This window comes from Hemitrygon akajei, chromosome 6 (genome assembly GCF_048418815.1).
Source record: "Hemitrygon akajei chromosome 6, sHemAka1.3, whole genome shotgun sequence".
Taxonomy (NCBI): Eukaryota; Metazoa; Chordata; class Chondrichthyes; order Myliobatiformes; family Dasyatidae; genus Hemitrygon; species Hemitrygon akajei.
The window spans coordinates 79,296,232-79,323,188 of NC_133129.1; the positions used below are offsets into that span (position 1 = coordinate 79,296,232).

At 38.4% G+C, this 26,957-nt stretch overlaps 1 protein-coding gene across 3 annotated transcripts in view; it reads left to right on the forward strand.

Moving 5' to 3' along the window:
• jak2b (Janus kinase 2b) overlaps positions 1-26,957 on the forward strand; it is a 286,317-nt gene that overhangs the window by 224,384 nt on the left and 34,976 nt on the right. For 2 of the 3 annotated variants that reach the window (XM_073048656.1, XM_073048657.1), the window contains exons 7-15: positions 89-208; positions 5,956-6,113; positions 10,032-10,143; positions 11,251-11,437; positions 13,711-13,835; positions 14,815-14,949; positions 19,537-19,624; positions 23,915-24,042; positions 25,372-25,510. In XM_073048656.1, the coding sequence (XP_072904757.1) occupies positions 89-208; positions 5,956-6,113; positions 10,032-10,143; positions 11,251-11,437; positions 13,711-13,835; positions 14,815-14,949; positions 19,537-19,624; positions 23,915-24,042; positions 25,372-25,510 (1,192 nt within the window). The remainder of the gene's footprint in view (positions 1-88; positions 209-5,955; positions 6,114-10,031; positions 10,144-11,250; positions 11,438-13,710; positions 13,836-14,814; positions 14,950-19,536; positions 19,625-23,914; positions 24,043-25,371; positions 25,511-26,957) is intronic. The other variant, XM_073048658.1, reaches the window with a different exon arrangement.

Here is a 26,957-nt window from a genome sequence, read left to right on the forward strand (position 1 = left end):
TGCTACTGCACAAGTAGAAAATTAATTAGTATTTTAGCAAACTCACTTAGCAAAATATTGTCATCATAATATTCTTGTCCGTTGACAGGACCTGCAATCTTATTGTGATTTCCCTGAAATCATCAATGTCAGCATCAAAGAAGCAAGCAAAGACGGCTCATCTGAGGGCAGGATTGTCACCATAAACAAACAAGACAGCAAGACTTTGGTAAGAACAATGTGATATTTGAAGCTGTGCAGTTAATACTTAGACAACTCATAGACCTTCTGATTAATGTTGAAAATGATTTGTGCTAAATAAACCCTACACTAGATTGTGGCCAAGGATCATTTTCACAATAATGAAGAATCTTGCTGGTAAGGATTTGGAATTAATCTATTAAAATTGTTCTGTTTGTGTATGACAACTGGAAAATGAAAGAGGAAACTCAGACTGGAGTAATATTAGTTTTTCCACATAAAATGTTATCATAAATCAAAGGTTGCAAGAGGAGGTTTTCAGAATTGATGCCAAAATGGCAAATTGACATCCGTAGAGAAGAATTGGACTTCACTATTTAACTGCATTAGATACAGTAGGTAGGTATTTAGGTATGGTGCGGTGGGCCAAAGGTTCTATTTCTTCCAAGCTATATGGCTCTAATGTAGAAGAAAACTCTAACAATTGTGAAACAGTACTAAAAAGTAGACTATACTGAAGCTATTATGATAATATTGTAATGAAAAGTTAGCTTCTATTGTTGCACTAGATGAATGATGCCGACTTGTTTACGCTGACAAAATTAAGCAGGATGTTTAAGATTACATGTTCATCTTAAAACCAGCAGAATAAATAAGTGAATAAAGGGTAATAAAATTGAGCTTATTTCTAAGTAAATGATTCTAATTACTGGAGATTTCCAGAATAAGTAGAGGATGAATGAGGAATATACTGCAAAATTGCAATTAAGTATAGTGGACTGATCTGTGAAATGCGAGCTCCAGCTGCAAGCTGGCACTGGTGAGACATGATGACAGCAGACAAAACTAACTATTCTATTAACTACACAAACACGAGGAAATCTGCAGATGCTGGAAATTCAAGCAACACACACAAAATGCTGGTGGAACGCACCAGGCCAGGCAGCATCTATAGGAAGAAGTACAGTCGACGTTTCGGGTCGAGCCCTTCATCAGGATGTCCTGACGAAGGGTCTTGGCCTGAAATGTCGACTGTACTTCTTCCTATAGATGTTGCCTGGCCTGCTGCGTTCCATCAGCATTTTGTGTGTATTCTATTAATTAGACTGTTCCTGAACTGTGATCACTGCCGTCCACTGTCTGTGATTTCCCTTTGGAAGTTGTGCTTCTGAAACGTCTGTATGACCTGGTATTTCTGCGTATCCAGAATAATTCTGCAAACTGGACTGTCAAGAATGCAGTACAGCTGCAACGGCCATTGCTGGAGCAACCTTGGGGCCAGATTATAACTTCAGGCTGTATCGAAGCAACAGGGCACAGGCCCGAGAAACAATGTTTAGCTGATGTAACCACTGAGCCAGATTAAAATGATCAAGTTGTCAAGGCCAAGGGCAAAAGAAAAACTGGGGCTCAGCAAACTACTCTGAAAGGCTTTACTAGCCTCAGCTCTGGAGTGGCTCCGTGACTATGGCCTGTGGCAATCAGGCTCCTGGACTGGCTGTTGCCCTGAACTGGCTCAGTAGTTGTGGACTCACATTCGGGGACTTTGCTGTTCATGTCCTGTGTGTTATTTGTTTACGTATTTATTTTTTGCACACTTGAAGTTTGGTGGGGTTTTTTAATGGGTTCTATTGTGTTCATTTGTTTTGTGGCTGCCTGCAAGTTGACAAATCTCAAGATTGCACAGTACAGGGATACATACTTTGATAATAAATATGCTTTGAACTTTGAAATTTATTGGGAGTAGTTCTGAAAGTTTCCAACTGAGATCTGCAGAGACAAGTTAAAAGCAGTTAGTGTGAACCATCGAGGTACTGAGAAATAAATCAGATTTGTGCTCAGCTTGTTCTGAATAGGCTGGTGAACTGCTATGCCAGTGGGAGCCAAAGTGTGGCCTTAGTGCAGGCCATGAACTCCCAGTAAAAATAAACATACACAATTAACTGTTTTCTCTCAGAGAAAAATTAATGGTCGACGAAATCTGTTCAATTGATCATAAAAAGAAATTCCTGTTAATTATGTGCTAGAGTGCTAAGGTTTGGGGATCGCAGCATCAAGAAATATATCTCCAGTCTGTGATAAGCTATTTCATTCCTTTCATTTCAAAGAGGTGAATTTAGAAGTAGAGTACACAGCCCCAATCCAACTGGAGCGCCGCCAACCACAGATGAATTACTCATCATGTTTTAGAATTTTCTCCATGTTTTGCAAATTAATTTTAGTGAAACCAGAAAAGGGAGTAAATTTGCTCATGGTAGGAATGAAAATGATTGTGTTGAATGCCATACATGACCTTACTGACTAGTTGGACAAATTCCTGAGACAGAATGAGGAACGTAAATGTCAGAAAAGACAAACTGGGTTAAATACCCTAAATAGTTGTGTAAAATATGATGTGGTTTTAGAGAAAAGGTTGTAAAATCATAGCACCTATAATATATGATCTTCTAAGCAACAACTTTATACAGGCCAACACTGAGAATAATCACGACTATGAGAGTGAGGAGGTTGGATCATTCCAAAGACCAGCAATTTATCCAGATTCACTTTGGGTGCTAGAAGAAGTGGTTCTTCCAGCCTGCACCTGCTATACTCTTCTTGGGAAAGACTCTTCTTAGCAATCTGAAGAGCCTTTTCTGACCTTCAGCTGCTGGCTCTGCAGTTGAGTGGCCTTTGAAAACCAGTGGCGCTGTATCGTCTTCCTCACTGGCTGCCATGGGAAAGGGCAAAATGTCAAAATACTTTTACTTCCATGAGACTACAGTCCGTGGTGTAAGCAATACAAAACAAAATATTTCCATGAGAAAATACCAAACATATGTCTGTCAGTAATGCTTTCCCATCAATATAATTTTGGCAATTCATGTGAATTGTTGAAATAAGTGAAAAGATTCAAAGAGGAAGCCCAACATTTGTGGATAGATTATGTATTTAAGTAGACAAGTTACATGTAGCAGTGGGCTATATATATCAGAATCAAGTTTATTATCATCAACATGTGTCGTGAAATTTCTTAACTTAGCAGCAGCAGTTCAATGCAATACATAATATAGAATAGAATTTAAAAATTAATTAATCAATCAGTAATATATATTTAAATAGTGAGGTAGTGTTCATGGGTCCAGTGTCCATTCAGGAATTGGCAGATGGGAAGAAGCTGTTCCTGAATTGCTGAGTGTGTGCCTTCAGGCTTCTGTACCTCCTACCTGATGGTAACAGTGAGAAAAGGGCATGCTCTGGGTGCTGGGGGTCCTTAATAATGCTGCCTTTCTGAGACACCTCTCCTTGAAGACATCCTGGGTACTTTGTAGGCTAGTACCCAAGATGGAGCAGACTAAATTTATGACCCTCTGCAGCTTCTTTTGGTCCTGTGCAGTAGCACACCCCCATCCCCACCCCCCCCATACCAGAGTGATGCAGCCTGTCAGAATGCTCTCCAATGTACATCTATAAAAGTTCAAAGTAAATTTATTATCAAAGTACATGCAGTATATGTCACTATTAAAACCCCTGAGGTTCATTTTCTTGAGGGCATTCACAGTAAATACAAAGATAAAACAAAAATAATAATAAACAAAATGTAATTACTAATAATAAATAATAAATATTGAGAACATGAGACGAAGAGAGCTTGAAAGTCAGTCCATAGTTTGTGGGAACAGTTCAGTGTTGGGGTGAGTGAAGTTATCCCTTCTGATTTCAGGAGCCTAATGGCTGAAGTATTGAATAACTGTTCCTAAACCTGGTGGTGTGGGACCTGAGGCTCCTGTGCCTACTCTCCCTGATGGCAGCAGTGAGAAAAGAGCATGGCCTGGATGGTGGGGGTCCTTGATGACTGATGCTGTTTTCCAGCAATAGCGTTCCATGCTGATGTGTTCAATGGTGGGGAGGGCATTACCTGTGATGGACTGGGCTGGATCCACTGCATTTTTTAGGCTTTTCCATTTTAGAGGATTGATGTCTCCATACCAGGCTGTGATGCTGCCTATCAAAGTACTCTTCACCGCGCATTTATTATAGTTTTAAATGACATGCTGAACCTTCGCAAACGTCTAAGAAGGTAGAGTTTTGAGGGGATGACAGTATTGAATGCTGAACTACAGTCACTCAAGAGCATCCTGATGTATGTACCTTCCATGTCCATATATTCCATGGTTGTGAAAAGCCAATGAAATTGCATCTGGTGTTGTTCTGTTGTGATAGTAGGCAAATTGGAGCAGATCCAAGTCACTCCTCAAGCAGGAGGAGATGATGCTTCATCATCAACCTCTCAAAGCACTTCATCACAGTGGGTGTTAATGCTACTAGATGATAGTAATTGAGGCAGGTTACCACATTCTTCTTAGACACCAGTATAATTGAAGCCTGCTTGAATTACATTGGTGTCTGTAAGAAGAACGTGGGGACCTCAGACTACTAAAGAAAGAAGTTAAAGATATCAGTGATGAAGTCCCGCCAGTTGATCAGCACAGGTCTTTGGTACTTGTTCGGATGCTCCATCTTGGCCAGATGCTTTCATGGGTTCGCCCTCCTAAGTGGATGCTTGTTCTTTAGTAAATTTGACCCTGATATTGAAATATTCTGATGCATTAAAGAGATAAAGATATGAGTAATGGCAGGAGAGTAGTGTTGATGTGACTGTCCAGTTATTATCTTATTCAATAGTTAAAAAGGTTCTAAAGGTCCTTAAACATTTATAACACCATTATTTTATGTCCTAAGATCCATACACTGACCTCAACTAATTCAACTTGCAGAAAGCTATGAATCAAGTTCATGTGGTAGGCTTATGTGTTAGGTTGCTTAATATTATTGATTGGCAATGTCCAAGTCAGGAAGATAGTATTTACTGGTGGAATAGTTGACTTTGATGGTGTTGGATGTCAATAGAGGTTGTGATGGAAGGTAACAGAAATGAACAGGAATCTCAATGTAAGTTACTCTACCATGAAAAGGCATCACTTTATTGGCTTTACTGAATTCCTGATTTAAAATGGAAAAACTTGAGAAACAAAGCAGTCCCAGATGCTTTGGAATGACACCTGATACAGATACAGCTCCTCTTGAACAAAATAAGTAATCCAGAGGAAATCTTCCTTGGTAATGAAATGCCTTGTTTTATTTTATTATTATGGCCCTTCAAGGTACACTGCCCAGCAATCCCCTAATTTAACATTAGCCTAATCATGAGGCAATTTACAATGACCAACTAACCTACCAACCAGTACATCTTTGAACTGTGGGAGGGAATCGGAGCACCTGGCGGAAACGCACACGGTCATGAGGAGAACGTACAAGCTCCCTGCAGGCAGTGGTGAGAATTGAACCTGGGTCGCCTGCCCTATAAAACATTGTGCTAACCACTACATTACTGTGCCACCCCAGTTTGCTAACTTGTCTGTTTGTAAACATTTTTATTTAAATGAACCTGCAAAGGTAATTTTGTGAAAATTGCATTGTATTACTCTACCATAATCTTAAACTGGACTGACAATGAGGTAAAAATACAAAATAATGAAAATGTTAGGCATTTGATGCAGCATCTGTGGACAATGCAAAATAAGGTTTATATTTCAGGTTAGTAACATTTCATTTCAATACAAGGTCATCAAGGTGATAACATTGACCCAATTTATCTCCACAGATCCTGCCTAACCTTTTGTTATTGTGATAATATACAATATTATCTATGTAAAAAAAAAACTGTAAAATTGTTTTATCTTATGTTTCATGCTTATTATTTGTTTACCTGGACTGCCATTGTTTTTGAAATAGGAAGTCGAATTTCCGTCCCTAAAGGAAGGCTTTTCATTTGTGTCATTAATTGATGGATACTACAGATTAACTGCAGATGCCCACCATTATCTCTGTAAAGAGGTTGCACCACCAAGCTTGTTGGAAAACATTCAGAGCAATTGTCATGGGCCCATCTCGTAAGTACTGAACTGTCTTTTGGAAATCATAGCAGGCTAAAGCTGTAACCAATCTGTAAAATATAACCTGTTAAATTATTTAAAAGGAAAAGCAGTTGACAATTTTAGCTATCAAAGCCTTTTCCAACTTTCACTGAGATCATGGCTGATCTAACTCTATATATTAAATCCAAGGCTGAAAAGGAAGATATCCAAGCATAATAAAAAGTGAAATATTAAAGTATCTTTCCCTATTTCTTTAGTAATTTTGGTTAACAAAAATGAGTCCCAGATATGGCGCTATCTATTGATAAAGCATGAATTACAGTTTGGAGACTTTTGGAGATGAATGATGTTCATTATCTCACACCTTTAAGATCTGGTTCTTAATCTTTGTCCATGCTCCTGGTTGTAGATACCCCAAAAGCAGACTACTTTTCAACCTTCAATAACTCAACCTGTATAGTCATTGCAATTTAATTCCTGGAGACACTGTATCATAATAAACATACTCAGCACCACAATGAATGCAATTTTTTTCAACAAGAAGGATAAGTTACTTTAGAAAACTGCTGTTGGATGTACGTTGCGTTCCCACATTGTCCCTTTAATGAAAGCTATGTGGTCGCACATTGGTGTTTTTATGTGTCATTACTTTCTTCAATACTGTTAAAAATTGATTAATTCTAATGAGATCAAGCACCCAATTTAATTTTAGTTTCCTCAGAGGATAGGATTTCCACTCATTTATTTTTCCTAGTCTGATTATATGTTGATCTTAATGCATAAATTCTTACTAATTAAAAAATCTTTTGCTAGAAATTGTTTTATGTAGCACCATGTGATTCAATGTCAATCAAAAGTAGAATATTTATGGTAATAAGTATTCCCTTACAAGATGTCTGAAGTCCACCATTTGTGATCAGATGTCTTCTGTACATTGGGCACCCTAACCTATTGAGTCTCTGATGTACAAGATGAGTTCAGTGGCAATTCTACAAATTTCAATGGGCAGATGCCTCTTAATGCCTACTTCAGTGTGACATGCAAGGCCTTACTTGGGTTTGCCCCAACCAGGTACATGGAAATTAACTCAGGAAGTTACATACTGACTTGGCACTTGTTTGAGATAATTGCCCTGCCATCTCTGTCACTGCCATTGGAATGACCACTACCCTTGACTTCTCTAGTGCCTTTAACACCATCCAGCCCAAGATCTTAAGGCACAAACTAACGGAGATGGGAGTAGACTCTCACATGGTGGATTGGATAGTGGACTACTTGACAGATAGACCTCAGTATGTGCGGTTGGGAGACTGTAGGTCTGACACGGTGGTCAGCAGCACAGGGGCGCCGCAGGGAACCGTACTCTCTCCGGTCCTGTTCACCCTGTACACATCAGACTTCCAATATGACTCAGAGTCCTGCCATGTGCAGAAGTTCGCTGATGACACGGCCATAGTGGGGTGTGTCAGGAATGGACAGGAGGAGGAGTATAGGAAACTGATACAGGACTTTGTGATATGGTGCAACTCAAACTACCTGCGTCTCAATATCACCAAGACCAAGGAGATGGTGGTGGACTTTAGGAGGTCTAGGCCTCATATGGAGCCAGTGATCATTAATGGAGAACGTGTGGAGCAGGTTAAGACCTACAAGTATCTGGGAGTACAGTTAGACGAGAAGCTTGACTGGACTGCCAACACAGATGCCTTGTGCAGGAAGGCACAGAGTCGAATGTACTTCCTAAGAAGGTTGGCGTCATTCAATGTCTGCAGTGAGATGCTGAAGATGTTCTATAGGTCAGTTGTGGAGAGCGCCCTCTTCTTTGTGGTGGCGTGTTGGGGAGGAAGCATTAAGAAGAGGGACGCCTCACGTCTTAATAAGCTGGTAAGGAAGGCGGGCTCTGTCGTGGGCAAAGGACTGGAGAGTTTAACATCGGTAGCTGAGCGAAGGGCGCTGAGTAGGCTACGGTCAATTATGGAAAACTCTGAACATCCTCTACATAGCACCATCCAGAGACAGAGAAGCAGTTTCAGTGACAGGTTACTATCAATGCAATGCTCCTCAGACAGGATGAAGAGGTCAATACTCCCCAATGCCATTAGGCTTTACAATTCTACCTCCAGGACTTAAGAACTTTTTAAAAGCTATTAATGCTTTTTGAGACGGTGATTTAGATGCATATCATTTTTTTTTTTTTTTTACTGAGTTAAGTATTGTATGTAATTAGTTTTGCTACAGCAAGTGTATGGGACATTGGAAAAAAAAGTTGAATTTCCCCATGGGGATGAATAAAGTATCTATCTATCTATCTATCTATCTATCTATCTATCTACCCTTGCCCAAGGTTCATGACCTTCATATGATCCACTGATGTCCCAAGCAATACAATCAAGATACCTCACCACCTATCAATCTGCCAAACCATCAATTGTTAAGTGTATCTCTGTGACCTCTGACAGCTCCTCTTCCAGTCTGCATATGACCTCAGCACAGAGAGAGAACTCCTCTTACCATTTCATCCTCCCTTTCCAAGACCATCCAAGTCTTGATTCACCAAGCTAGAAGCTAAGTCGGGAAGGGTCAAGTGAGCTAACTGGTCCATTTGTAAACTGTCGTGAACAATATAAAATATTCCAGGGACCTTTGTAAGTCCAATGCAAGGTGAAATATGGGGACTTAAAGGTATGGAGCCAAACATATGGTCAAAAAAATTGGTTATTGAGCTAGAAGCTGAAAGAAGAGGCTCTGGACTGATTTGAACTCAAGGATCAGAATTTTGATTTTTCCAGTAATATATTTTGCACAACCACACTGGGGGTGGGGGTGGATGGAAATGAAATGGGAAATGGTGTGGGCAGCAGGTTGTGGAATAAAAATAGATTAAAGAAGCATAAAAATACTTCCAAAATGCTGATCCATATCCTGAAGTTTCCGAAAACAGTGATTCGCAGTAGACCAAATATAAATTCAAGATGTTGTAAAACTGAAATTTCACTGGATTACTTAACAAGTACCAACAAGCTCCATGAAGACGTTGCTAATTCTCCAGTAATGCTAAGTTCTCTGTCTGCTGTAGCCAGGCTGCTTCGAATGTAAATTTTTATGTGCATGTTGGGCAATTCACACTTATCTCTGCTAATTATAAATGTGAAGAATTCTAAACCATTCTGTGGCTCTGACACTGGTGAATGGGTACTGTGATCATAAAGGAAATATGAAAAGAGACCACTGATTCTATTACAAGGATAACAGAGTCTTCAAATACATCAACTTGCTACCGTACAGGGTAGACCACTTCATATACTATATATGTCAACAGGATTATTATCCCTTTAAAAGGACTGTATTTGGGCAGCTTCCTAAAATTGTTAAGCATGTAATGAGATTTAATTGTATGTTAATCCATTCTAATTAGTGTAATTTTTCAATCTGAAGCATGCATGTTACCATTTGGTGTGGTTTTTATATTTTGCCTTGTTTAATATTTGAGAGATGCCTTGAATTTGTAATTCAATAATAGTTTTAATGCTGACCACAGAACTGTGTGCTCTATTTGCAAAAGATACCATCTCTTCTGACTGATTTTGTACTTCTAAGCTCAGTTTGGGGCTTTGCAAACAACTGGCTACAATTTCTGAAGAGGTAAGAAATACAGTAGGAGAAAGTACACAGTGCACTAATCACACACAGCTGGGAGTGTGATTTTCCATGGTTTCTATGGTTTTTCTGTGTGCATACTCAGCTGGTATAGCTTCATAAATCAGCTGAAGTGAAAGGAACTACTATTTATATGGGCAGAACTAAACAGTTTCTCATCAGTTCCCTTGAGCTCACAAAATTTAAGCCTCAGTGTAGAGATCTGCCATTATGAGATGCCAATCTTCATGGTACAATTGTCAAAAATAATTTGAATGTCACTTTTTTCTGCCGCAGGTTAGACTTTGCTGTGAATAAACTCAAGAAGGCTGGGAATCAGAAAGGCTTTTACATTCTTCGTTGTAGTCCTAAAGAGTTCAATAAATACTTTCTCACTGTGGCTGTGGAGGTAAATCATTTACGTGTAGATCGCAACCGAAATTAAAATGACTTGTTCATCAGCCAGATCCTAACACATTGAGGTGAAAACTTATCCTTGGTGAATGTACAATGGTATTATATATGCATATTGCATTCTGCTTCTAAACTTTGATTTGGATGATTCCTTCATGCCCTTAAATGTCTATCCAATCATCCTTCTACATTCAAACACTGCCTTTACTATCTCCTTGGGCACTCTATTTTAAGCACTTAGCATCACCTAAAGATTATTGTCTAGTCTAGGCATACTTAATATTTGGGTTCTGGTCCTGTGACAAATCATAATTCCACTTCTTTTCAGGATTGTGACTCGTGCCTCTTAAAAGCTTCAGAGTAACCATTCCAGGTTTCTTACCTCTTCCTTGAGTCTTTCTCTGCTCCCACTCTAGATCAAGTAATGTTATTACTTAATATCACTGTATGCTCAATTCAAATTGTTTAGTGTAATCACAGTTCAGACCATAATCTGCTCACCATGGTTGCTTCCAGATGGCTCCTTTCTTTCCTGCTCAATCCTTCCATTGCACTTCTCATCCTCCTCCTGTCCATTTTCTCCTTGTAATCCTAAAAAACTCCATGCTAAATTTCCTTGTTAGAAAGCTAAAATTGAATGTATATATGCTTTGTTCTGAGTAGTATGTAGCTGAGAACTGACGGATGTCATATCTTTTGCTGACTACTCAATTATGCTTAACTTACACTTGGGTGTGGTTAAGTTTCATCACTTCAAGATCTTATGTTGGCAAATTACTATTAAATGATCAGATACATATTATATCTTCGACTTTTGGAACAAGTGGCTCTGAGGGTGCGTCATGGAAGTATAGTAAATCCATCGGGGTCTCCGGCAGCAGCAATTGGTTTGGTTAGAATTGGCCGCTACACTGAAGGTAAAGCAATAGAAGTTCCATAAATAAGCAGAACAAAAGAGGGCTGCTAGAGTAGATTATCTTTTCAAACCTACTACTTTCAAGTGTGAACTTGTCAAAGCTGCAAATTTAAGATTAATTCGTAAAGATTACAGTTTACAAAATGGTCGAACATTTGAGTTAATTGTCATCTACTTTTTATTTAGAAGGACGGTGTGACTGAATGGAAGCATTGTTTAATTACCAAAAATGAGAATAATGAGTACAATCTCAATGGTGCTAAGAAGAGCTTCAGCAGTCTTAAAGATTTGCTAAACTGCTACAAAAAGGAGACAGTTCGATCAGATGGTGTTATCTTCCAGTTTATCAAATGCTGTCCACCAAAACCAAAAGGTAATATGTTCATTATTCACATATGGTTTGTCATTTCAGACTGAAGAAATAATGGCTGCAAATTCTATCTTTATTTTTCTTACTGACTGGGTCTGTACAAACATCCTAGTTCATGGAAATATTTTTCTGATTTATGCAGAGAGATGTAAGGCTTGATTTAAGAGATAGATTTGAGGTAATTAGGCCCAAATCCAGCTGAGTGGATGGACGAAGGCCGCTTCAACACTCCAGTGAAAGTATAAATTTGCCCACGTCATTTTTCATTCCTTTCTCCTTACCATCCAGGTGAATTGTGTAGAAAATGGCAAGCTCACAAGTTGATTAAATTGCAGCAAGAACAACTGGTAACAGCATGATCGTAACTGAGCACTCCCAGAACACCCTGGCCAATAACTTATCTCATCCTTCAGGCTTCACCCTGCTCTGCAGAAACTCCCTCAAATCAGCTAATACCCACAATCCTCAACTCTGATGCATGATTTTATGCTCCTCTCCCTTGATGAGTAAGACAATATCCCAGTAACTCTGCAACCCACCATCCTCTCCCCCACCTACTGCACACTCAGCCTGGGTTTCAGAATGAATTCCTGTGTAGCATATTTTCATGTCTGGTGTAGTTGGAAATTACAACAGATGTAGCTCATGGAGAGCATTCTAACTGGCTGCATCTCTGTCTGGTGTGGGAGGTGGAGTACTGCACAGGATTGAAAGAAGCTGCAGAAACTTGTGAACTCATCAGCTCCATCATTGGCACTACCTTCCCCAGCATCCAGGACATCTTTAAGGAGCGATGCCTCAGAAAGGTGGCATCCATCATTAAGGACCTCCATCACCCAGGGCATGCCTTCTTTTCATTGCTACCATCAGGGAGGAGGTACAGGAGCCTGAAGGCACGAATTCAACAATTCAGGAACAGCTTCTTCCCCTCTGCTATCAGATTTCTGAATAGACATTGAACCTATGAACACTACCTCACTACTTTTTTTGCACTACTTATTTCATGTATTTTATATACACACACACACACAGTGTATATGAGTATGCATACACTCTTAGTGTAATCCACCATTTTTATTGTTATCTATTGCAATATACTACTATTGCAAAAACAACAAATATCAAGATATCAAGACTATCACTTTATGCCAGTGATAGTAATCCTAATTTGATTCTGATTCTGGTTTATCCCAGGAATCAATAAATATACAAATTAGGGTGGAAGACAGCCACTCAGTTCATTAATCTTGCTGCTCTATTCATTTCATATTGATCTGATTGTAATTTCAGGTGCACATTTCAATCTAGCCCTAGTTACTTTCACCTCCTTGCTTAACAAGTATCTGTCCACTTTTGCCTTGAAAATATTCAAATAACTCTACAGCCTTAGAATAGAATTTTAAAAACTCAGAGTCCTCTGAAAGAGAAAAAGTCACCTCAATTTTGTCTTAAAAGGTGCGATTTTTTGTTTCACCATCAAATATGTCCATTCAATTGTATTAGAAATTCCAAGTCATTATTGTTATGTCTTATGTCTAAGTAACTACCTATATCAACATCCCCCAAAATATTAGCCACTCTACAGCTGATCAGCAGAGACTTTAAGCATGTTTTTTTTTTAACCCCTATATCTTTTACTCCTTATTATTCATGCTAACTTGAATATCTTTCATTGACATTATTAGATAATTAAACTTCCTCAATCTCACACCAATCCTACATCACCCTAATGTTATTGACACTATCTAGAGTTTAGAGATACTTGTAGATGGAAGGAGTGTTCTAATAAAAAGACTTGTGATTAGAGGACAATCACCCAGGAATGTTTCTCTTAATGACTCTAAGCATTGGTGGGGAGTCTCCACCGTTTCTTCCTCAGTTGTGGTATGGAAATACTGAGCAAGAAACTTAAGAAATAGGAGCTGGAGTCAGCCATTTGGCTCATCAAGTCTACTCCGCCATTGATAAGATCGTGGCTGCTCTGGACTCCGCTCCAACTCCATGCCTTTTAACTCTTCATTCCCCTCTTGTGCAAACACCTATGTAACTGTGTTTTTAAATATATTTAATAGCTAGCCTCTAATGCTTACTTGGGCAGTCTTGCTGAATGAGTACAGGTAAATCTTTATTTAGCATGAAAAGTGACTTGACTTGACTTGACTTGAATAATAAGTATAACATTAGTTCCTGAACATGAAACATAGTATTGCAGTTTTCATTGATGTTTATTCATTGGTTTATTTTTTTAACTTATCAACATTTATGTGCATCCACAGATAAATCTAATCTTCTAGTCATGAGAAGCAACTGTGTTTCTGATCCCACTACATCTCCCGTGTTACAGAGGCATAACATCACCCAGATGGTTTTTCACAAAATCAAGAAAGAGGATCTGATATTTGTAAGGAATACTGTTTTATTTTCTCATGAATAGTTGTTTGTGAGTGGCTAATGTGAAATATAGGTGTTTGTTAAACTGCACCTCTTCAACACTTCCACAAATTTATTCTAAAATTTCAGCAGATCCATATCCTTAATCTATTGCTGATTGGTTTAATTGGATGGATGGAAATATACACTGATCTAATTTTACTATATGACATTATAGAAAGTAAGTTTTTCTGTGCACATATTTATTGGAGGTTTAATGGAGAGTTCATATGTTGTGGCTAGGACAACTCTGAAGAAGTAGATTTTTGTTCTGTCTCACAGAGCAGGCAGAAGGAATAGATGCAGATATCAGACATGTTGCCATTGAACCTGTTTCTAAATAGAATGGACAGATAGGATTTTTATTCCCAGTAGACACAATTCCTTCTCCTGATCACTTTGAATTTGGCATAAATATTATTTTGAATAAAAATTGTTAGAGCCACACAAGGGCATTTGCTCACGGGTTACTAGGAAAAATATATCAATTATAATTTATGTTCCTTCCTATGGAGCTTACTGCACCATCTGTGTGACTTTCTAGAACTATAAGGTATAGGAGTAGAATTAGGCCATTTGGCCCATCGAGTCTGCTCCGCCATTCTATCATGGCTGGTCCATTTTTCCTCTCAGCCCCAATCTCCTTTTGTGTACCTTTCAGTCATGTCTTGTGACACACTACAACTGTTTAAGTCTCTATAAAATTACTGTGAATGGAATTCTACTTCAAAAATTGCAATTTGCATTTTTAGAACCTGTTTAAAGAATTCATTGTTTTGTTTACTGCTTGTTCCAATGCTTGCCTTGCTGCCATGTCCAATTGCGAGGTGCAAGAGGAAGAGCTCTTGTAAGAAACAGCTAATTTAAAATATTATTGATATTCAGCAAAAGTTGGTATGATTGTGAAACACACATCCCTATAGAAATTCCATGTGTTATTTCATTCACAGGGTGAAAGCCTCGGACAAGGGACGTTTACCAAAATTTTCAAAGGAGTGAGGCAAGAAATGGGAGACTATGGTCAGATACACAAAACGGAAGTTCTCCTAAAAGTTCTAGAAAAAGCACACAGAACTTACTCAGAGGTTTGTTTGTACATTAAATAACTTCAAAACTTTAGAATTTCCTTTTCAGAAAATGCAAAAATGTACTTTTTACAGAGATGAAAATGTTTGCTATTAGAGTGGATTCTGGTAAATTGAGGCTCATCAAGAACAGTACATTTTGGTTCAATTAAGTGGCTGACCCAATTAGCCGAATTTTCATTCGAATATTTAAGAAGATATAAAAAAAGACAATTTACCATTTACCTGAGTAACAAATTGTGTATTTAAATGAAATACAGAACAAATTTGAATACTATAAATACTATGATAGTATTATAAAATTGTGTATTTTTTCCTAATAATTACCAACGGAGGAATTCTTCCAGCATACACAGCCGTGTTCTTTTGATGAACTGTAAATGAACAAAATCAGTGCAGACACTTAGTGTAGATAATGGGCTGTCTTCATACAATCATTTCAATGATTGCATCCTCTAAATCTTCATTTCATTGTAACATTCTAGATGATTGTTGAAACCTTCAAATACTTCATAGTTCCTAATTCGTTGAAGGAATGAAATTGTTCCATTTTCACTCCCGGCCATTTCTGGCATCTCCAAGCCTGAATGGTTGAAACTGCAAAACAGTTCTGAATTGTCTTACTGCTTATTTCTCTCAAATATCAGAAACAAAAATCACTGCTTTATAAACACAAACACATGCAACCGATGCATTTTAAAAACTGTTTGCACTAACCACGGTGTAGTCCCTAATGGCCACGTAAGTGCATGCCACTGACACTAGTTAGAAACTGTTCAACAGTCTCATAAGTGGCATAATGTTCCAAATAAGTGAAGTGAATTCCAGCTATTTTCTCAATTAATTTTTGTTCTTTAAATAAGCAGTTGGCCCAATTAACTGATGGCCCAGTTAACTGGAATCCACTGTGGAGGTGGCAAATGCAAATAAGTTTAAGGATATTAACTAAGCTTTCCACAAAAATAAACATTGTGTGTTATTGAAATAGGAATTCTATTGACTCAGATAGGTAGTTACCACATTTGTCCACATTTTCAGTGGAAATAATTAAAGAATGTATTCCTTAGACAAGATTGAACATTAAGTACTGAATTAATCCTGTTTCAAACTCATTTGTTATAAAGATCTTCAGAAAAATGGCGAATTGGATTTGATATTTAATTTGTTAACTTTTTAACTCCCAATACTACAGCAGTGATGTCTTGCCACTCGACCACCGTTTCTAGGAAGTAAACACTCACCTGTGTTAGAGTAAGGATTGACTGCCTTTTGCTTTTTGCTATCAAGCAAACACTTAAAACGAAGCCACATTTACAAAATGAGAGAGAAATGCAGATACATGCTATTTTGGTTTTGCTGTTTGGCCTTTATATACAGTGCCTTGTAAAGTAGTCAGGCCCACACTTTGTTCACATAAATGAGTATTACGACCAGGGACTTTGATCAATTTAACTGAGAATTATTTGTGAATCGTGTTTCTGATTCACAGTAGAGCACAAAAAAGTACAGAAAATTGTAAGGCATGAGAAACTAAAAATATAAAAATTGAAATGTCAGCAGTTTAGAAGTACTCATCACTCTTTACTCAGTACTTAGTTGGACTACCTCTTGCAACTATTACAGCCAATAGTCTTATTGAATAAATCTCTTAATTAGTTTTGCACAACATGATGGAGCAAGATTTGCCCATTCCTCCTTGCAAAATTGCTCAAACTGTGCCAGGTTAGTTGGAGAGTGGCAGTGGCAGCAATCTTGAGGTCTTGCCAGAGGTGCTCAGCACATCACTGGCAAGATTAAAGTTCTTTGCCACAGATATCATTTCGTGTTGAGGCCAAAAATCTCATCCAACCACAAGACCTTCTTCCACATCTTTATAGTATTGTGTAAGTGATGATTTGCAAAGTCCTTACAGGCAAGGAAATGCTTTTTTTTCTTTACTGTGATGTAGATCTATAACTGCGCATCAGCCAGGTAACATCATCCCCACTGTAAAGTATGGTGGAGGTAGCATCATTTGGACTCTATTGTGAAATAGGAGCATATGATTCACAAATAAAAATTCTCTATTAAATTGATCAAAATCCCTGGTTATAATACTTTTTTATGTAGGTTTGGGAGCAGAATGCTTTTACAAGGCACTGTATTTCTAAAATGACAATATGAAATCAAAAAGATTTACTTACTAGTTCTTATAGTGAAGACCACACATGCTCATTTGTATAATGCAAATATACAATAAAAAAGCATTCAAATCCCACAAGCTCCCTCATGGGAACAATATGTACCTTCAATGTTAACACAACTTATAAATAGTGGAAAATGCAAGTTAAAGAATCCTCAAGGCTTGGCAAGCATAATCTTTTCAACAATGAAAGAATGTATAGAGTTAAGTGTATTTGCAAACATTTCTGGAAACAAAATGCATTCACTGACAAAGCCATCTTGCACTAGGCATTTATTGCTGGATCAAAATCCAAATATTCTCTCTGAATCTTCACATGGTTAAGATCTATCCTCATTGTTTTATAAGATTTATGGATGAATACTCAACACTAACTTTGCCAGTTATATTCTGAAAGTTAATTTTAAAATATAAATCCTGAGCTGATCAAATCACACACACAAAGCACCAGTTTCTAAGCAATAAAAATGTCACCTGCAGAATGCAGTTGTTTGGAATTGTGATGCACCTGATGTCTACTCGCAGACTAAGTGAAGAAAATCTTTGTGCACATTTGTAGAAGGTTTGCAAGTTAACTTATGTTGCCTCCTAAGAGAGGCCTTGCCAACACATCTAACAGTATTAGACTTTCAAATAAATTAGCAAAAATCCATTTGTAAAGAAAATAGATTTATACTACCTTACATTTTATAGCTGTGGTGGTTGGCACCTGTCTGTCTTGAAGGACAATGGGTGATGATGGTCATTATCACAAGCCTGAGCTGAAGGTATGGAGATCCTGAGATGCCTAGTCATCAAGATCCCCCTCTTGGCCTCACCAATGTAGTCCAAAGGAAAGCTTATGAAGTACGCTTGGCACCAGTTTGGCTGCAAGAGCTGCCTAAAAGATTTTCAATAATATCCAACCGCCTTAGAGGCGCCACTCCAGATTTGTTTTCTGGGTTTACTCCCATAGCTTACATCTCTCCCAAGGCTGCCCACAAGGCAGTGAGGCTATATACCCATAGCTGGGTATCTGGTTCAGAAGCACCAGCATGTGTCAACACACCGGTGGGCCTGCATGCTACATGTGTAGCGGCCAGACCTCCTCCCCATCCTCTATAATTCAGCCTGAGTCTGAAAGGAGTTCAGTTTCCATGTGCTGCCATTTTAAGTCTGTAAAGTTCACGCAAGTCCCTTCTCAAATCATTACTCATGGAGTTAAAATAGAAAGCAAGAAATAGGAAATCAGTCTTTCCTTCACTTTCATGTGTTGCGGATGAAATTGAAACATCCCTCCTCTGTTTTATTCCATTCTTAGTTAATAAATACACACAGATTGATTACACCAAACCTTTTTTGTTCCTTTTCTTCTGCCCATTATCTCCTAAAGAATCAGCATCCCTCCTGAATGAAGTGCTATACTTCTGTGATTACTTGTGAAATAATATAAAACTGCAATGAGAAGAGAAAATGCAGGTCTGGCAGTATCTGAAACAAAACCAATGTTCCAAGTTCGACCTTTCACCAATATTCAACAGATGCTGCTGTACTTTTTCAGTGTTTCCTGTTCTTATTTTGCACATCTAGTATTTGCCATACATTGGTTCTGTAATAAGAAGCTCCAGCTATCATATCCCATGTAATTATCCACATAGAGACCATTATTGATAGAGTCAATACTGGATTTAATGAGTCAGTTACTGGCAGAATGTCTTAATCCATGAAAATACAGCAAGCATTGGATGATGATGATGTCAACTCAGGCTTGAGAGGCCAGCGTCCGGCTTTTTCATGCCTTACGAGGCGCGGAACAAAAGACTGTGTGGCGCGCCACTCCTCACACAGACATTTTGCGGTATTTTTCTTTATTTTACGAGGACAACACTAAACCCAGCACGGTTGGAAAGCGTACTCGGGAACGGCCCGACTGGATTCGAACCCGGGAACCTCCGTTCCGCAGTCCGGTGTTGATGTTACTGTGCCACCAGCCGACCATGCATTGGATAACATGGGGTTAAGCTGTTGGACGTGAAGACTTCTATCTGTTTGCCACCTTTACAGAACTGGGAAGTCTTTATATGCTTCGAGACTATTTCAGAACATCCCAATAGTCACTTTCTGTTCTGATTTGGTCTCTTTTCCCTTCCAGCCAGTAAACTTACAATGATGTTCAAAAGGCATGGCACTGATGTCTATTAGCACCACTTAGTGAGACATGTTGTTGTTCAATAAATAATAATTTTCAAACAAAATGGCAAATGCTTTGTCACATGTCTCTGATCTGATAGAAATCAGAGATGTGATTTGGAAGGGTTGAGTATTTGTAGCACCAAATCACATCTCAATAAAGCTCGATATGAAATTTGGTATTTGGTTTAAAAATATAAACTAAAGTGTTTTATTGTTTCTGGGTTCTTTTTCAGTCCTTTTTTGAGGCAGCAAGCATGATGAGCCAACTGTCCTACAAGCACTTGGTGTTGAACTATGGAGTCTGTGTGTATGGTGAAGAAAGTAAGTAAATATTGTGTATTTAATATTCAGTAATATTTGGATGATGTTGTAAATATATTGTTTTATCAAGTATTCTTTGTTTAAATAATTCATTATGGGTTATAGGTAAAAGTACATGAATGGCATACCTCATTTTACCACCACACCATGTGCGCCAGCCTCACAAAAGTAAAATCGAAAGTTAGAAGTACATGTGAAAACACCGGTCTCCCCTGTATTTCTTTCAATTAGTTTATGGAGTTACAAAACATAATAGTAAATACTTTTTAAAGCTTTTGTTTGGCACTGTGACAACTGATTCATCCTTGCACAACGGTGGGTAACTCTGTTCCCAAATGCATGTTTATACTAAAAGTCTGAAATTGCAAAGCTAGAAGTGCCAAATCAAAGCAATATTAATTCTTGAAAATGCTTTCCACTACTGAGCCAACAAAATAAATTCAAAAATTAAATACAGTGGATTCTGGTTAATCTGGGCAGCTGCTTATTTAGGGCAACACTTAAAGAACAAAAGCAAATCATGAAGAAGCCAGGATTCCCTTTGTTTATTTGGGACACTATGCCACTTAATTGGGACAGAAGACGCTCAGTCACATGCAGCACTTGTGTGGCCATTAGACACTACACCATTCTTAGAGTGAACAGTCGTGTCAGTTGCTTGTGCTTGTGTTATGTTATCCATTTGGGCTGAAGGATGCAAATTCAAAAAACAGTGATTTTTGATCATTTTGCTTTTTTATTTAGCCTTTAAACTATTTTTGAGATCCTTGCCACAAAGATTTGGCACTAGCTGAAAAAATTATCCTACAGGACCAAATTAAAAGCCGTCCACTTAACACCATTTGTCATTACCTGGCAGAGATAACTGCAGAGCCAGTACATTCTGCTTGATACATCAGCAAGGTAAACTGCAAGAAGAATTAGCATTATGTAAGGGACAATAGGGAACATCCCAAAAATTAAAGCATAAAGCTAAGGATCCAGATGTTGAAGAGGCCTGCGATCAATTGTTTTCCATTGTAACTGGACGAGGTGTGCATGTCAGTCGACCAGTGTTAAAAAATACAAGTCAGAGGAGCTAGCTAAGAAGTTGGGCCACGAAGATTTTAAACTAACATTTGGTTGGTTGGCTCAACAGAAATGTAGACACCACATTAAGGTGAAGAAAACACAGACGAGAAAGGTAGTGCTGACGCTTTAAGTGCAGAAGCATGGAAATCAACAAAACTCCCTGACTTGCTTCAGAAATTTTGTGCAGATGATATCTGCAAAACTGATGAAACAGGCCTTTTTTATCGTGCCACACCAGACGGTTCCCTTTGCCAAAAACACCACATTATCAGGTTCAGACAAAGCAATGGATCGCAAAACTATGTTGTGTTTTTCAAATATGTCAGGGACTGATAAGAAGAAATTGTTTGTTGTTGGGAAAAGTGTTAAACCTAACTGCTTTAAGGGAATTAGAATGGATGGTTTACCAGTCGAGTATAATGCCAATGAATTCCTCCATCAGTAACCACTACAAACTCATACACAGTTTTATAGTACTGCAGTAATATTGGTAGTATTCTAATTAATTCTGTATTTCATTTAAACATATAATTTATTACTCATTTAAATGGTAGTTTGCCTTTTTTGTACATTAGTTTTTCCATGACACTTCAGATAATTGGGGCCACCGCTTAATTGGGCCAAACATACCAGTCCCAATGAGTCTCAATTAACTGAGATCCACTATATTTTAACGGAAGTACTAGACTTAGAAAAAGATGAGTTTTAAGGAATGCCTTAATATAAGCTTTAATAATTCAGTATTCAACCATTTAGAAATACCGATATTTCGGTGTCTGACTTAGCAGATAATGTTTGTTACATTCCATTCCAGCTTATTGGGGTCCAGTTCCCACACACCTTATGTCTCACAATGATTCTGGTTCCATGTTCCCATTTGACAAACCCCAGTGATCTAGTTCTCACTCTCCCACCTGACTTGCTGGTGCCTGGTTCCTGCACACCCTCCAGCTTTTCTTGTTATCTGCAGACCTGTATCTCAGCGTGATACCTATGCATGTTGCATTTTCATAGGATTGGTACATGATGTAAACAGAGAAACAGTTAAAGTTTCAGATCTGAGCCCCTTCTTCAGAATCTAGTCTTGAAACTTTGCTCCATCCACCAGAAGAGTGGGATCTCCCAGGGGCCTCTCTTTTTAATTCCACTTCCTATTCCCATTCTGATAGGTCAATCCATGACCTCCTCGACTGCCGCAATGAGGCCACTCACAGGTTAGAGGAACAGCACCTTATATTCCGTCTGGGTAGCCTCCAACCTGATAGCATGAACATTGATATCTTGACCTTCTGGTGATGCCCCCCACTTCTCCTTCACCATTCCCTATCTCCTTTTCCCTCACTCATTTTATCTCCTTGCCTGCCCATCACCTCCCTCTGGTGCTCCCCGCCCCCTTCTTTCTTCCATAGCCTTTTGTCTTCTACTATTAGATTCCCCCTTCTCCAGCCTGTATCTCTTTCACCAATCAACTTCCCAGTTTTTTACTTCATTCCTCCCCACTCCCAGTTTCACCTATCACCTTGTGTTTCTCTCTCCCCTCCCCCCACCTTTTAAATCTACTCCTCGTCTTGCTTTCTCCAGTCCTGCTGAAGAGACTTGGCCCGAAATGTCAATCATGCACTTTTCCACAGATGCTGCCTGGTCAGCTGAGTTCCTCCAGCATTTTGTGTGTGTTGCTCTGCTGCCTCTTTTCATCATTCTTCATCCTGTCCACGCTGTTGAAGTGCCTACCATTTTGCAATAATTTGTTTCTCAGCTTCCTTCTTAAAACTTGCCCCCACCACATTTTGCACAGCAGATTACCTAACATTGAAAAGCATTTTGCTTACCCAATCTCATATTCCTTGCTAATCACCTTAAATATATAGTTCTCAATAGTTATTCCTAATGGTCACAGTTTCTTTTTATTGACTCTGAATTCAGTTTCGACGTGTAGTGATTGAATGAGGTCAGTTTTATTTGTCTCTGACCCCAGATCATGAAGCTCAGGTTATGACAGGGTACATGAGGCTCGGGATCTATACCATTCTCATTTCTGATCACAAGCTGATGAAAGGCTCATTTTTCTTTCTTTCTTGAGCTTGTGATAAATCAGAGGACTGACTGAGAGTCATGTAACTCTTGATTGCAAAAAATGATTAGTGATGGAAAGGTCTGGTGTGGGACAAAATGCAAAGAAATTCAGAGTTATTAGAAAATGCTCTCATCAAAAACTTACTCCACAGGTTTCCCTTGTTTAATTAAAAAAAACTTTTGTTATTTAATCATACCTTTCTAAGAAGCTATAGGAAAATGCACTTTTATCTTCAGGAAATAAACTTGTTTTTCAGATTATTCAATGCTTATATCAAATGATAGTTGGCTGGTTGGTATTTTTACTGTGAAACTGAGAGGTTCGAAAATAAAATATAAATCAAAATTTGCAGATGCTGGCAATCTGAAAATGCTGGAAACAGCATGTCAGGTTGCATCTGTGGAAAGGGAAATCAATTAACATTTTTAGCTGAAGACCATTTGTTACAAGTAGGTATGAAAGGAATCAAGTTATTTTTAAGTTGCTGAGAGGATGATCGAGCTGTAGATAGGATGGGTCTAGGGGTTATATGGTGATTACCTATGAATGGTGCTACCTGGTGATAGGTTAATGAGGGAAGTTAAAGAAAAAAAATGAAAAAGGAGCATGTAAAAACTGAAATGCAGGTTAGAAATGTAGAATGAGATCGTGTCTGGGTTAATAATACCAATAAGTAACGTATAGCAGAACTGTATATGAAACAGATAAATCAAGTTACCTGAAATTGTAGAATTTAATTTCAAGTCTTGATGGCTATATCATATACAGGTAGAAGGTGAGGTGCTGTAAGCTGACTAAAGGAAGCCGCAATAGGCCAGACTAGAGGGAAGGGATAGAGAATTAGAAGTAAAATTACATCCTTCCCTGCAATTGAGTACTGAGCTCTGAATTTCCTATTTAATAGAGAAAACCTTGCCCTGTTATTCTAACATGTTTTCATTTTAAGTAAATTTTGGAAGATGAAGGATTCTATCTGGAGAGAATAGTGATGAAATATTAGATCTAATTCTTTGGACCAATAGTCAATTCCAGTTCTGCTCCGGAGATTAACTGAGGCATTACTCTCACAAATGACAACTTATTTCTGTAAGACAGTAAGAATGCTTTGCAATAGTCACCTTTTCTCATCTTTGTTTGAAAATCAGATATCATGGTTCAAGAGTATGTGAAGTTTGGTTCATTGGACACGTACTTGAAGAGAAACAAAAACCATGTGAACATCCTGTGGAAACTGGATGTAGCCAAGCAGTTAGCTTGGGCAGTGCATTACTTGGTAAGTCCAGTTGGTAAAGAGGACAATTAGAGTGTCATGTATACATAAACTAGAGTAAAGACCTTATTCAGATTTAATTTGATACTAAAGTACCCATTTGATCAGACTTTTAAAGTGCATGTTACATTAAATTACATGTTGTCCCGTGCATTGAGAGAGTAGTCTTGGACTTCATCTACACAGTCACATTCTTGTTATTCTATCCATCCTCATTGCTTTGGTTCTAACTATTGTGTGTTTATTCTGCATGAAAGAGTAATTGACCGATAAGCTGCAAGAGAGGGACTGGCACGGTCATGTCTCTAGAAAACACAAAATATCCTGTAGTTCAATGTATTCCTCATTCACAATGGTCCGTGTGTGGTTAATTATGCATGGAATTCATTTAAACTGTCCTGTTAAAACCTGTACTGGATGCTGAAGTGTACAGTTCTGAAGGGGCTTGACATATACTGTGAGGAATCCCTCTTGTCAGATAATCTACAATTCAAGCTTGTAATTGCAAAAAAGAGGACACCCTTTCAGATTGAAGTGAGGAGGAATTTCTTCTTTCAGAGAGTCACGAATCTTTGGAGTTGTCTACTCCAGAAATCAATGTAGCTGAATCAAAGACGAAACAGACAGATTTTCAGCCTATAGGGAAGTTGAGAGTTACAGGGAACAGTCCAGAGAGCAGAAGTGAAGACAAGATCAGATCAGCCATGATCTCATTGAACTTCTGCTTCTTCTACACATTCTTAATGACTTCAGAAAGTTATGGTTTCAGAAAGCCCATCCAACTTCATAGGGATATTATTTCCCAGTAGCTTTCCCATACCTGTCACAATTTACAAGTCTCAACAGCTGGAAGTGTACTATATAAATTTCATATCTGTCACTTTAGTCTCAAGAATGAAGTGAAGCAACCTCTTTTTTTTTCTTAATAGTCTGTACACATTATGCATCTGTGCTGTCTCTTCCGCTTCAGGGCCCTGTTTAAGGTTCTTCCAGTTCTTCCTTATTCATGTAGTTCCTTAAGATTAAGGTGAGGAGGCTTTTCCCCAACAACCACAACACAAACAGTATCTAGTTTTAGTCTTCTAAAATGAGACATTAAAAGCAGTTAAGTCCATGGGTTTAATTAATACAAAAGACCATTAAAAAGTTGTAAAACAATTGACTTACTCTTCTTTACAACTACAAAATAAATCAAATTCACAGAACAATGTGATTTGTGAAAATTTGTCAGAGTTTGGTCTTGCTTCAATCACACTTCATTGCAAAGCTTGAGTACAATCATTTAAAGAGAGACTTCCATGGTGATCCTGATACTTTCTCATCCATATGTAGGAAGAAAGAAACCTTGTCCATGGAAATATCTGTGCAAAGAATGTCCTGATGATCAGAGAAGAGGACAGAAAAGCAGGAAATCCGCCATTCATAAAGCTAGCTGATCCTGGAGTGGGGATATCAGTTCTGTCGAAAGATGGTAACGATGCTCTGTTATGTATTGCATTGAATGGATGTTTACTCATGAGGTTTTGGCAATGTAGTGAAATTTATAGCATTCCTTAGTTTTGATTATGCCTAAATGTTCTAAAATAAACCCGTGTTTCAATTCCTTCAAACTACTCTCCAAAAGTTAATAAGAAATCTATTTTCAGTGAGTGGAACCTCTAATCTATTTTTTTTCTCTCAACATGTTGTGTTCTGCTAATTTATACCTAAACTCCTGAAGGATCTATCCTTGCCCTCCTCGAACAGTTGTAGAGTTGCTGCCGCACAGCTCCTGTAATCTGGCTGAATCCTGATCGCCAGTCATGCCTGCGTGGACTCTGCACATTTTCCCTGTGAGCAGTGTGAGTTTCCTCCAGGAAGCCACATCTCAAAGATATGTGGAATAGCGGATATTTGATTCAGATTTGGAATCATTTATTCACATGTACATTGAAACATACAGTGAAATGCGTTATTTGCATTAGGAACCAACACAGCCTAAGGATGTACTGGGGCATTCTGCAAGTATTACCACACATTCTGCACCAACATAGCACGCCCACACTGCTCAGCAGTCAGTGAAACTGACCCTAGCTTGTGTAGGGTGTTGTAGATTATGGTGGGGGAAGGGGTGGTGTTGATGTAAATACGAGGAGACTAAAATGAGATTTGTATAAAATGGGTGCTGATGGTGGGTATAGATCCGATGGGCAGAAGGGACATGTTGCTGTGCTGTACAATATCATGACTGTAATCTACAGCAGACTAGAGCCACTGGTGTCCCTGGTATTCTTTTGCATCGCCAACTGTATGAAAACTGTAAACTCCATGTTTGTAGTTGATGGGAGAGTTTGAGGGATTGGGTCAGGCAAATGAACAGGCAAGGAATGGGATGATGGAGACCATGGGTAGTCAGATTTTTTTTTTAAATTGGCATCATGGCTGACACAGGTTTTGTGGAATAAAAGGCTTGTTCTTGTGCTGTACATTTCTATGTCAAAGAATTGTAGAATCATACAGCAGAGAATTGGGTCGTTTTTGCTCACCTCATCCATATTGACCATGGTACTTGCATACGCTTTTCTAATTTTCTTGCGTTACACTTGTATATCACCACAGCTTTCTTATCTAAGTACCAGTCCACGTGCATCTTAAACATATTTATACCACCTCCTCTGGCAGCTTGTTCCACATAACTACTATCCTTAGTGCAAAACTTACTCCTGAGATCTCCTTTAATGTTCACCCCCTAAATCTACGTCTTTCAGGCCAAGATACCCCTGTCTTGAAAAAAAAAGTCTCTGACCTGTTTATATATTTTATGAACCTTTATGAGATTATCCCTCAGCTTCCATTGAGAATTATTGATCACATTGGTGTAATTGGGTGAGGCAAGCTTGTTGGGCTGGAAGGGCCTATTGTGCTTTATTAGTAGCAGG